The 12,646-nt window shown below is 40.8% G+C and overlaps 1 protein-coding gene across 19 annotated transcripts in view; it reads left to right on the top strand.

The window, feature by feature from the left end:
* The window catches only part of ARPP21 (cAMP regulated phosphoprotein 21), a 204,378-nt gene that overhangs the window by 146,703 nt on the left and 45,029 nt on the right, over positions 1 to 12,646 (top strand). For 17 of the 19 annotated variants that reach the window (XM_074841812.1, XM_074841774.1, XM_074841794.1 and 14 more), the window contains 4 exons: positions 1,763 to 1,993; positions 6,282 to 6,451; positions 8,013 to 8,117; positions 10,542 to 10,799. In XM_074841812.1, coding sequence (XP_074697913.1) covers positions 1,763 to 1,993; positions 6,282 to 6,451; positions 8,013 to 8,117; positions 10,542 to 10,799 — 764 coding nt within the window. The remainder of the gene's footprint in view (positions 1 to 1,762; positions 1,994 to 6,281; positions 6,452 to 8,012; positions 8,118 to 10,541; positions 10,800 to 12,646) is intronic. The other 2 variants (XM_074841907.1, XM_074841894.1) reach the window with 1 other exon arrangement.

Here is a 12,646-nt window from a genome sequence, read left to right as displayed (position 1 = left end):
AACTCAGGCTTGATACTACTTACATGCTTAGAAAAAATGGGAGGTTTATGAAAACTCATCACCACTCCTGCATCTCTAGGTTGCTTTCTAACTCATTGAATTCAATAGGTGATGGAAAAGCGCAGAAAGTAAAGCAAGAACTCAGAGAAGTAACATGAAGAGCATGTAGAAGGGTCAGGGAAATGCAGGAAAGGACCTAGTAACTGCTGTAGAAGGACAATTAAACTCCGGTGGTTGCATTTACATTGGCGAGGAAGATGCCAAATACTGCTTGCAACTTGATGAGGATGACCTGCAGGAATATCTCTTCAACTTGTAGAAACACTGAAATCTGAAATGATCTAATAAATAAAACTATCCGTGCAGGAATAATGTTCTAAATTTCCAAACTCAGTCTACAAGGAGGGGAAAAAATATAGCAACTAATACAACTTTGAAGTGTATTTGTAGAAATTAAAAATTTCTTATGAAATCTCTATTACTTTCTTGACTAGATACTGGAGAAGCAGATTTAGGGTCCTGCTAATGGCAAGTAGTGCACAGCTGATAAAGAGGACTGTCTCTGTAATAGCTGCCATATGAATGTCAGTTTGAAGAAGATGGATAAAAATGTGTTTTACACAGCAATCCGCAGTAATCTGCAGAAAGACCCCCTGTTAAGTAACAGGATGCTGGTGTGATTTCTTCAGAAGAAACCTGTTTTGCTCTAATTATTAGGAAATAAATGATTTCCAATATGGATTTGACTGAAGATGAATCTGAGGCTCTAAGCAGTCTACTGCAGGGTCTTCCTGTAGTATCCCAAATATAAAGGGATGTAATTTTCCCTCTAAGAAAGAAATTTTCTAAAACATAAGTCTGAGTTCTCCCTTTTCTTTTAGTCTATACCTGCAGAAAGGCACTAAGGAGTTTAGTAATTAATGTAAGATGTGTAGACAGTGCACAGAAGTAAAATAAAATAAGTTGCAATTAAAAGATACTTTACTTCTGGGAGGAAGCATCCATACAGACATTTGCTTTCATGCCTCCTGTGTATTTGCCTTAACATCCTGCTTTAAGGAAGCTGTTCATCTGAGCCTTACACTTTCAGAGATTACTGTCATTTTTATGTGAAGCAAATTGAAATCTAATCAAGTAAAATCTCTGAAGTTTGGAAATTATATTTGGTTTTTAAAATAATGCATGTCCCCATCCTTCCAGGCACAGATGTGTTTTAGGACATTTGATTTATCTTGATTGATCAATTTTAATAGACTAGGTGCTGAAAAAACAAAGTGACAGAAATCTTAGGTAGCGTCTTAGGTAGCTTTAAGTTAATACACGTATGGCACAGCTACCTTGTTACTTGACTGACAACTCAGTTGCTGGTTGTTTTTTTTCTTACAGAAAATGTTTGGTGCTTTTTTGTGTGTGTGTGGGGGGGGTTTCTTTTTCATTTACAAACCCTGTGTTTAGTTTTTATACCTTATGAACCAATACTTTGACGTTATAAATACGTGCTGAGCGTTTTGTGTTCTGTTTGATAAAGCTATTTACTGGCCAGGGGGAAGCAGATGCTGCAGGAAGAAAGCGGTCTTTTGAATTGTAGAAATACCACTGGATACCGAGCTCAGTAGGGAGTGAAAACCCCACTCCTACCAGCTGGGCATGGACTAGTGCTTGCCTTTTCAGTCTGTGAAGGCTGTCCTTGCATATGCATTGTGTCTGATGGGGACTGAGGTCCCTTGTAACCCTCCCCGCTGTGGTTGTGTCTCTCCATTAGGCTCAGAGTCTTCCAGCAGCGCTGGCTCCTCAGGATCACTGTCACGACTACATCAGCCTCTCCAAAGCGCATCTCTTGTCCCTGGGGTGACGGCCAGCTCTTCAGGCAGCGTGTCCTACCCTGAGAATGGGATGAGTGGCCAGGTGGCCCCCAGCAACACCAGCTATATCATTCTTCCACTTGAAGCTGCAGGGATACCACCTGGCAGTATCCTTCTCAACCCGCACACAGGTCAGTACGATGCTCTCCTGCCTGGTACTACCCTTCAGTGTTTCTGATGTCATCTGGGGAATTGCCAGATTTCTTGTTTCTAGAGATATTTTCCTTGAGGCACTTTATGAGGAAGCAAGTAGCAAACACACACAGAAATTATATTTGGCAGGTTGTTTTTTTAAATCCGCAGGCAAAGCTGGGCTGACTTTCTGAGGCTGTTGTGGCATAGCTGTTGGGGAGTGATAGAAAACATAGTCATGTAGTCCCAGACAGAATATTCATCTTGTAAAGTCCTGGTACTCCTTGGCTGTGAATCCTCTGAGATCCCCTTAGCTTCAGTAAGGACAGATACTCTTCCATATCAAGCATGCTGAGATATAGTGCAACCGAAATACAATGTCAAAGTCTTAGAGATTGTGCTTAACAGCAGAATTTCAAAACGCTTAAAGGCTGCATTTGAATTAGCACTTCAGCGTTAATTTTGTTATGTGAGCTGTATGATTAGGAATTGTATTTAAATCGGAAGTTTTGTGATAAGAGAAAGTTGTAATCCCTTCAATTCCTGATAGTTAGCAACGCACAAATGGGGCACTTGCAGTCACCCAAGCACTGTGGACACATCAGAAACCACTCAGTTTGAATCTGAGTGCTTGCTGAAAGTTTAAGGCAATTTTGTTACCTCCTTGGTCCAGATAAAGTCCAGATCATGGTATGCTATTACTCCCTACAGTATTGTACTGACAGCATAAAAAAGGTTCAGGGAGGTTGAGAGTGTGATGCTTCTTCAGTGATTTGGACTATTTAAGGGACCATGACTACCTGTGCTGTTAACCTTAGCTGAGTTATGCTGGGTTTTAAATAAAAAAGCCTACAGTGAAATGTATTTTCCATTATACTGGGAGCTGAGGGTTGAACTCCAAGTTATTTTTTCATAGTCCTTAATAGAGCATTCAGGAGCTTTTTATTGGGGGATTTTTGTTTATAACCAGTATTTTATCTATATTACACCCCTGTGTTCCAGTATTTTGGTACAAATGCATAAAGCTTATTTGTAAGTCCACTGCTAAAACCACTTTTTCTGGTGTCAGAATTCAGTCAAGAAAAACTGAAAGTTGCAGCGTTTAAGAAAAACACAGCCTTGACAAACTATTAAATCAAGCTTTCCACAGATATTCAGAGATAGTAGTATCTGGGGCTGATCAGTATGTATCAGGATATATAATCAGGGAGGAGTTCTTGTTTGTTTAGATTCAGATGTGGTAAGTTCTTTCCAGAGAGGTGACTAGTATCTTGCACAAACTTGTGCTTTTCTAAAGCCTTTATTATTTATGTGTACTTTTTTCAAGCTATTACATTATTGACATGAGAGCCTGATATTGTCAGCGTAAATGGGGATTTTGGACATTTCTTAAAAGTTCAGTTAGGGGAGAGGACATCATGGGAGGTAGGCATATGACAAAACCCCTCATTATTAATTTACACTTTTCTGTTGTTCTGGTAGTTGGCGGTTCTGTCTGTAACACTGGAACTTCCTGGTTAATTAAAGGTGGCATTTTGTGTGCTATGCTGTGCTCATTCCTGGCCACGGCAAGAATGGTGGCTGGAACTCGTCACACTTGCAAGCCAGAAGAGCTGTTTAAGAGGAACATGTGCTACATCTGTTTTGTCAATTTAGCAATTTGCAGCAGCTAGCTCATATTTTATCCTGGTACCTAGGGAGTCTTTTTCAGCTATAGGTATAATGCCTTTCAATAGTGTCACCAGAGCAGAGCACCTCATCTTCCCTTCTAGCGTGCCTCATTGTCTGCAGAGGCATCATCGAGAGCTCCATGTGTGTTAGTATGTTTAATATTCAGGAAGCAAGTGTTTTTGTGTATATAGCATTTTGTGTTTCTTTCAAACCCCGTATTTTGTTTCTGTAGCTGCCCCATAAACATGTCCATAATAAAGAGAACAGAGGGAACAGATTCTTTTAAAGACTGAAATTCTTGCCTCAAATATATAGCTTCACACTGCTACTTGTGCTGGAAGTCAGGCTATACTGCAGCATCTACTGTGTTTTTAACATGCAGCAAAATACATGCTGCAGATTTGCCACTCTTTGGGCTCAGAATCTTTGCATCTTATTAGGGTAACATTACAAAGGAAGCTCCGTAGGGAGGAGACTTAGATTGCTGGATGCTGTGATTGACTATCAAAGTGATGGATGCTGTCAGAAACATAGATGAAGAGAAGACAGTTTAAAGAAAAGGAAAAAGGAGCTTTGTTTCCTGTAATGAATAGATTTTCTTTCCCTATGTAACACCATTCTTTAGCTCTTTCTTCTCCTCTTGCAGAGTGACTACTTTCAATCTTTTTCTCTTTTTTGATTGTAACACTGTGTCCTTTAAAGATCTTTGCTTCCTTTCACACTACATAGTCACTGACTGTGCAAGCTTCTAATGGCATCCGCAGATGCTGTCAGTATCTCCCTGCTCTGATTATACCTCTCAGCTCCTTCTCAGGTGTTGGCAATCCACACTTTCTTTTCCATATCTGCAATTTCTTTGTTTCCTCTTCTCTGTTTTACCTTTCTCCTTCCCCAGATAGAGAAGCTTCTTACTTGCTTTGGAAAAGGACCGTTTATGTGCCTTTGCTGTCTTATTCTCTGTTTCACCTGCTTCACCAGCCTGTTTTACCCTTTAAAGGATTCCTCTTGACATGTTCTCTGACTTAACCCCTTTGACAATTTAAGAGCATTTACTTTTCATTCTTACTCCTTTAAATGACATCGCAATCTTTGCCCTTCTATCAGGGCCACAGTTTATAACTTACAAATGTCTTCCCTGTTACCATCTGATCTCTCCTTTTCACTTCTTATTTCAAGATTTCTTCATGAAAGGTCTTTTTTTTTCATCTTTAAAAGCAGTGCTGGACCTTTTCTCATTCAGTTCTGTCATCCTTCACTAAGCCATGGGAAACACTCTTTATGGCTTCCCTTGAGCTTCTGGTGCAAGCTTTGGGAGCCTGTTAGCCCACTCACTCAGTCTGACTTCTGCAGTCTCCTAAAGTACTTGTGGAGCCTGAGACTCCCAAATCTAGGGAGTCCATGCCACTGTCATCCAGTGTGTTCACAGCAAGAAGCAGGAAATCAGCTAGTGGACAGAACTGTCCTGTGCTTCTCTTCCACTCACTCTAATCATGACCTTTCTCATTGCGAATGTGACATGCCCAGTATAATATGGTGACTTCATCCAGAAAGTCTTGATGCTTTAGAGAGAAAAGGCAAGGTTTCTTTAGTTCCTCATACATTTCAAACCATGATTAATAAGATGGAGGAACTGAAAGGCTGAGGAGTAGATAGAACAGGTAGAGATTCTTGTGGTATACAGATCAGAACTTCATTATTTCACTCTTGATCTCACAGTCGCCGAACTCCTCCAGATCTCCCTTTTTATCTCAGATATTCACACTTCAGCTACCTGCTATAAATGTTATCACTTCATTGCTATAATTCCTTTTTTTCTCATGGAAACATCTGTAATTCCTTTGGTATTATGAATTTATGATGGAAGTGAAAAGAGAACAGAGGTCATGGAAAACATTTTCCCTGCAGAGATAGATCTTTTTTAAAATTTTTTTTTTAAAAAAAATAGTTTTTACAAGGTTACTATCCCCAGCTGAAATATCTGAACCAAAGAGTTCAGCAACTTAGTAGAACTTTGGACAGAATTTGTCCTGTATATAAGAGGTTTTCAAAGACTTTTAAAGTGTTTCTTCCTTGATAATTTCCAGTGCTGCCTCCTCTAATTAGATAGGGCACAGCTCTCAAAAGTACAACACCATGTTATTAGAATTTGTAAATAAATCAGTAACAAGGGTGGGTTTGTTTTTTTCCTTTCCCTACAAACTTCAGCATATCAGGAGTAGTTGTGTACATTTAGCTGCTATTGTGTGGCAATAAAATGTACATGAATATTCTCTACCTCCAGTGTTTGCTCCAGAGTTCAATTTTAGTATTAATTGATTCATTGTTGAATGACTTCAAGAAACCATAGCATCTGAATCATCTTATAGCCATGGTAACCTTCCACCCATTCCTTGAAAAGTCATACTGCCAAAACAAATATCTGCTGCCTGCCTTGCCTGCAAAAAAGACAAAAAAGGTGGCTGATACTGTAATGAGGCATTGAGAATGATGAGCACTTTACTGTTGTAGCAGGTCAGCTAAAGAGCAATCAGTTAAAGTAAGCTTGTATGATTTCATACAGAAAACAGTAAGTACATTCTTAAAAGTGTTCAGCAAAGGCAGGGTGTTTTGTTTCAGGTCAACCGTTTGTAAATCCTGATGGGACACCGGCAATATACAATCCTCCCAGTGGCCAGCAGACAATGAGGAGCCAGATGGTGGGACAGTCTCAGCAGCAGCCTTCATCCCAGCAGCCTCAGCAGGTTCAACAGGCACAGCAGCAAATGGCAAGTCACCTTGTCACACAGGTAGGTATGGTGGCCATTGGGAAAAGGGAAGAAGCTCTCAGGGATGCAAAGGACGACCTAAAGGGTAGGAGGGAAGGATGCAGCTAGATGAAATAACAGGATATTCTTTTCTTTCAAAACAAATGGGGCCCATTATCTGTATTTTCAACGTGGGTGAAACAGATGAAGAGGGAAGATTCCTTTTTCAATTCCATCTAAAGTATGGTTTCATTTCAAAAAGCACTGTTACATGAGTTGGTGTATGTCTACATAAATTTATTTTGCAAAAATCATCCATAAGTGAAAGCTGAAGCGTTCATTCTCTAACTTGTGCAGTGAGCAATTCTCTCCAAAGAGCTGGGGACCTTTCCCTGTCCCTTTCGACAGCAGTGGGGTTGAATCAGAGCCAAGTACAACACAGGGCTCTACAAACTCTTATATCAGGCCTGGTCCATGGGTAGCTCACTCTCTGAGCACCCCTGCCCCAGATCATGAGTCTTCTGCCTGCACCCCATGTTGTGGCCATGACCCTGCTCTGAGCTAGAAGCTCCGGAGCTATAGCAGGAGAGGGGAAGAGCAGCGTAGTTTGGGCACAGTGCCATGGTATGTTGGCTCTCTGGCCCCTGGGCTGGCCATGGCATGTAGCCGATCATGGGCAGCAGGGTTTGGGTCTGGTTCAAACTTAATTTTGTGGATTGTGTGCCTGCTTTCCCAGAGCAGAGCAGGCAGAAGGAACTACTCAAGCAAGAATCTTACATCCTGATTACTCCCAGAGGAGCCAAGATGTACTGTGGTTCTTGTGTGGCTTCATAATTTGGCACACTTTCATCCCAGGTTACCCTGAAATACAATGTTTAAATTCAGCAAAGTTGTTTTGATTTTACTGGGTTTGGACTTACGTGTTTGTGGCACTTATTTCTCGATTTGGTCTTAGCAGTTTTAGAAGATGGAGGCAGTACTAAACCTGTGTAAGACTCAAGTTAAATGAGAGATTGAAACGAAAGGAATAGTAAAGCTATTCCAAGGTAATGGTGCTGTAGAATATTGTTCTTTCACTTAGATAAACATCTGCTCCAAGCTGATGGGCCTGTCTGTTAATTCACAGCCTGTTCTTTGTCAATTTTTTTAGCTATTGTGTTCTGCCAAAGCAGCTTTACAATCATTATTCCTTTGCCTATGACACTTGGAGTTAAATCAGTCATTATCAGCAAAATTCAACTATACACTTATACTGTGCCGCTCTTTCATTTTATCTCTGTAAATTAAATGTAGAATCATAATTTGGCTTTGCCTCACATCAGTAATAAGAAGGTGTAGCTGTGACTTTATTTAATCTAACAGCCATCAAATATATGAAAATAGGCAGAAAAATCTGTAATAAAGAATTGTTTGATATAATGCTAAAATGAAGACTAAAATTGCAGTACCTGACCTCTTGTACTTGGGCTGGCGAAGAGTCACCTGCATTTCCAGAGCTGTGTTTGAGACCTTTGTTCTCAGTAACAGAGGTGGTGGTGGTTGTTGTTGTTATCTCTCTCTAAGTAGGTTGTATTTATTGTCTTGCACTGTGTTTATTTTGCAGCCTGTTCAGGCAATGCAGCCATCTTCTCAGTCAGTCCAATATCCAGCAGTTTCTTATCCTCCCCAGCATCTCCTGCCAGTCTCTCCAACGCAGCAGTTTTCTGTGGTACTAAAGATATTTTATTTTTTTTTTTTTTCCTTGAAGTTGAAGTTGGGTGTGTGAGCATGAGTATGCCTGAGAGCCTCTGGGAGCACCATGAGGGGTGTCCCACATGAGAGCCCCATTTGCCTTAACGCTTTTGGTACTGACAAGCATTTTGTAAGAGTGTTCCCACTGATTCTGGTTATCTAACCTGGAGGATGATGTTAGGAGCAGGGCTCTCTACCTGATTAGCAGAGCTACCAGAAAAATGTTTTGTTGTGCCTGTGATAGGAGCTTGTGTCTCCCCACCTTGTGTTAAGGGAGCTTAAACTGCTTAACTTGAGCATTTGAGATTTGGGTTATCCCCCTTTCATGTCCTCAAAGACTGGAGAAGAGACCTCTAGAAATCATTATTTTATTTTATTTTATCAGTATACTAAATCCACTGCCTGATTTCACTCCCTGATGATACCAGAGCACTTGGAAAACAAAGTAGTGGTGAACCAGCTGCAGAAGGTGTGGTACGCTATGCATCATGACAAAGCACCAATGGACATGTATAATAAAAACAGAGTGCTCTTCTGGAGTAGTCTGAATCTGGCTTGGTGTTACAGGACTAAGATTATACTGTTGTAAAATGAAGCTGACATTTTAAGAGGCACTACAAGATTTTTTTCTGTTATTTTTCTCTTTTGCTCTGGTAATCTTGTTTATGACTGATTTTTTTCCTAACGTAGAGATGTCATGTAGTTATAGTAAGAGATAGAAACAAAGCTGAATGAATCCTTGCAGCTAAAATAAAGTTGTTAATGCCTAGTAGATGAGCAGTACCATTTAAAGGACAATAAAAAATGTTCCATGCTGAACAGAAGTTGCATATCTCAGTGCTAATTCTCTTGAAAAAAAGTGTCTTGCAGGCATCTCAGGTTGTTCTAGTGACAGTCATAGAAAGGCTGTTATTTTTTGTGGCTAATTTAATAGTGAAATGTCACCTGAATTAATGTCTTCAATGCATATTACATTATACACACAATGTATAAATTATACGGTTTTGAAGCTCTTGGTCTGTACAAATCCAGACTTTCCAGACTCTGTGAAGTTTCTCGTAGAATCTGTTTGCAGTTATTCACCATCCGGGTAATGAAGATCCTAGCTTTTTAAAGAAACAACTTCAGACAGACAACTTATGTGCCTGAATATGGATGTAGGATGATGGTAAAGTTATTAATATTACGTCCCTACACCACCTGAAGGTCTGCCAGGAGTGTTTAAAAAGTTGGCTGATGGTATCTGCTCTCAGAGTGGGAGGGTGAGTCTCTGTGCAGTCTCTGGCAGTGCTTTCCACAAACAAACTTGGTTGTTTTTTTTTTCCTTTTTGAAGTTTCCTGCCAATAAATACATTGTGCAGGATGGTTTTGGAGAATGAACACCACAGGGATGCAAACAAAATCAAAGAGGCTTCTTTTAAAAAATAACACGAATGTTCTAAGTGAAAAGCATTTTTATAGTGCTCATTCCCTATCCTTGAGGGGGTATAAGGAAGGGACTGTAATCTGCATATTAGCACGCGGTGAAGTTTTAGGCTGGATATATTGCTGTATAGAGTATGTTTTAATATTGGGTAATTTAAAGTCTTGTAAAATGGGCACAAATGAGGATGCGTAGAACCACATTTGTAAATCCTCGACCTTCACAGAATAAACTTGAGAGCGTTGATTAGTATGGATCTTTTTGCAAGACTGAACAGATACTGTCTAGAATCCTTGTATCATTACCAGCATGTAATGAGACTTAGGTCCATTGACTTTATTTGGTACGTTCATCCTACTATAGATTTTTTTTTTTCCCCTCCAGTCAAATAAAGTACTTGTTTCTTTCCATCACTGAATAAAAAAACCTTGAAATAGCAACTGAAGGCTTAGCTTTTTTTTACCTTCTCTATGTTTACAATCCTGGATTTTCAAAACAGTCCAAAAAGGAAAAGGTCTGCACCTGAATCCTACTGAATTCCTCATGGGATCATTTTGAAACACAGGTGAAATTACCAGCACGTGTTTGGCTGAGGAATTCTGTGTTTGGGGGAAGAGGTATTCATAACATTATTTTCATGCCCTTTATATTTAAAATGTCTTCTTTTGAACACTGTAAAGTCTACTTGTCATTTTGGAATAAAAAGGATGGGCAGGGTAAAAGCCAAAATAATTGGCTTTTGTGCCAAGCAATGCCATTCACCTTGCAGTCTGGAAGTCTTTGTCAAAGCATTGATAGTGATTTTCATTTTAATTGCCTCCATTTTTGTAGATATCCATGCAAAATTTGGCACCGTTATTTGAACTGAGTGATTCCTGTCCCCCTTGTGCTCTGTTTGAACCTATTTTGTTTTGCTGATTTACATGTCTACTGCAGACATCATGTCCACATCGTTTTCTACTGCCTTTTGCCCTGCAGCGAGATGACATGACAACACAGTTTAACCAGATGAGCTTAAGTCGTCAATCATCAGGAGACAACCCCGAATCGCCTTCCGGTCCTGTGTACCCCTCGCCTATCTTGCAGCAGCCTGCCCAGCAGACGGGTTACATCATGGCTTCCCCAAGTCAGCAGCTTCCTCCAGGAGGCTTCACAGGTTCAGGTCCACCAGTGTCCCAGCAAGTGCTGCAGCCGCCACCCCAGGGCTTTGTGCAACAACCACCGCCACCTGCTCAGGTAGGCAAAACCTTCGCTGCCGCTTTGGCATGGTGCTCATTATAACATCAGAAAAGGAATATAAAAAATATTATTCAGACTCCAGATTTTTTTTTTTTCCCCCCTCTGGTAAAAGCTTAGCAGATTTTTAGGCAGCAGGAAACTTGCAGAGCTTCTATCATTTCCTGGGTTTCAGCAATTCCTTCCCTATCCTCAAACCATTTTCCGAACATATGTTCATACTCGAAGGCACATCTGCACATGAATATGAAGGAGGAGGGTGAGTAAATATCTGTAGTCCTTTTTCCCTGTATATATACCAAAAGAGCAACACGCACATCAGCCCAGGTAGTCGTTAATCATATTTAATTGACTTGAACATGTGAGATGTCACAGATCAGTAATTTTAACTGTCTTCCTGAAGACTGATTATGTTTTACTGTTCACTACCAAACATCTCTACTTGTCTCCTGGGTACCTTTACAGAATATTGAAAGTGATTACTGTCAAGAAGTAAAATGCACAAATGACTTTCTGGCCCATTTTCAAGGCATACACTTTAAAAAGCCAAATTTCTTTATCCAATTATAGATAACTTCATTTAAACTCTACTTTAAAATGGTATTAATAGTATTTGTCCTGTTTTCATTTTATCCTTTGGAAGAAAATATATAAAAAATAAAGTAGAACTACTTCATTTCCTTTAATGTAAAAGTAGTGTAAACTCTACTGGTTTTTTTGTTTGCCACTTCTTACTGAAAATCTCCAGTTGTGTTTGTTAATGGGATTCTGTATTGCCACAGTAATGGAGAATTTATACCGTTACAGTGTTTTAAGTGGGCTAGAGATCTAGTTAATTAGATCACTAATTAACAATAAAAGAAATCTGAAGACTACTGGATGCTCACGTCCCATAGAGGACTCTGATATCTGTAGTTTCTGTTGCTAGAAACTATGCAGCCATTTCTTCTGAGAGAAGTGAAGGCTTGCAAAAAATAATTTTTAAGGAGCTAAAGTTCAATGTAATGTGATTTTTTTTTTTAAACTGAAAATATTGCAAGAAAAAGATCTCACTGTTTGCCAAATATAGCATAAAAAAAAAAAGGGGGACGAAGAAACAACCTGAAGAGCAGAATCCCCCCCCCATGAATCCGTCTCCTAAGTGAGCAAGTAGAGGCTGTCCAGGCTTCTCTCCTCATATACAACCCCGCAGTGCCCTCAGTGTTTTCAAGCACCGATTAATCAAACCTCACGACACTTCCAGTGAACCAGATAAATGCGAACACCTCCATTTTACAAGCTGTTCCCGCAGCAGGCCAAGCGATGCGTTTCCCAGCCCCTCCGGCCGGGGTTTGCCGCGGGAGCGAAGGGGGCTGCCGCACTGTGCTGCCTGCCATGGCGGGGGGCACCCCGCACCGCCTCCTCTCCCACCTCGGGGGAGACCAGGTTTGCAGCCCGCCCTGGGGTCTCTGCTAGACCCCCCCTCCGTTGACTTTGCAGAGGCGGTTTCTGCGGGTTTGGCCGCAGCTCCTGCCTCGTGTGGCTGAGCCTTCGTCACCTGGGGCGGGAGCATTGGATTTCACCCTTGCCTGGGCAGCGGGGTGCAGGGTTTTCTCTCAGGCTGGCGTAGTGTTACTTTTTGAAGCTGTTTTCCCTCATTAATACTGGCTCTGGTGCTACTGGAGAGGCAGATGAACTTCTTCAGGGGAGAAGTGATGAGGAGGTGCCTTTTCACATATAGGCTGCTGTAGGACCAGTACTGTACTGATGTGTCTAATGGCCGCTGTGTCTCTGTACCACAGATACGGTACGTATGGGCGTTTTCCTCCTACCTTGTAACAAAGTGGGAAGTTACCAAGGGCAGGAAA

This window comes from Strix aluco, chromosome 1 (genome assembly GCF_031877795.1).
Source record: "Strix aluco isolate bStrAlu1 chromosome 1, bStrAlu1.hap1, whole genome shotgun sequence".
In the NCBI taxonomy this organism is placed as follows: domain Eukaryota; kingdom Metazoa; phylum Chordata; class Aves; order Strigiformes; family Strigidae; genus Strix; species Strix aluco.
This window is presented reverse-complemented; position numbering and strand designations above follow the sequence as displayed.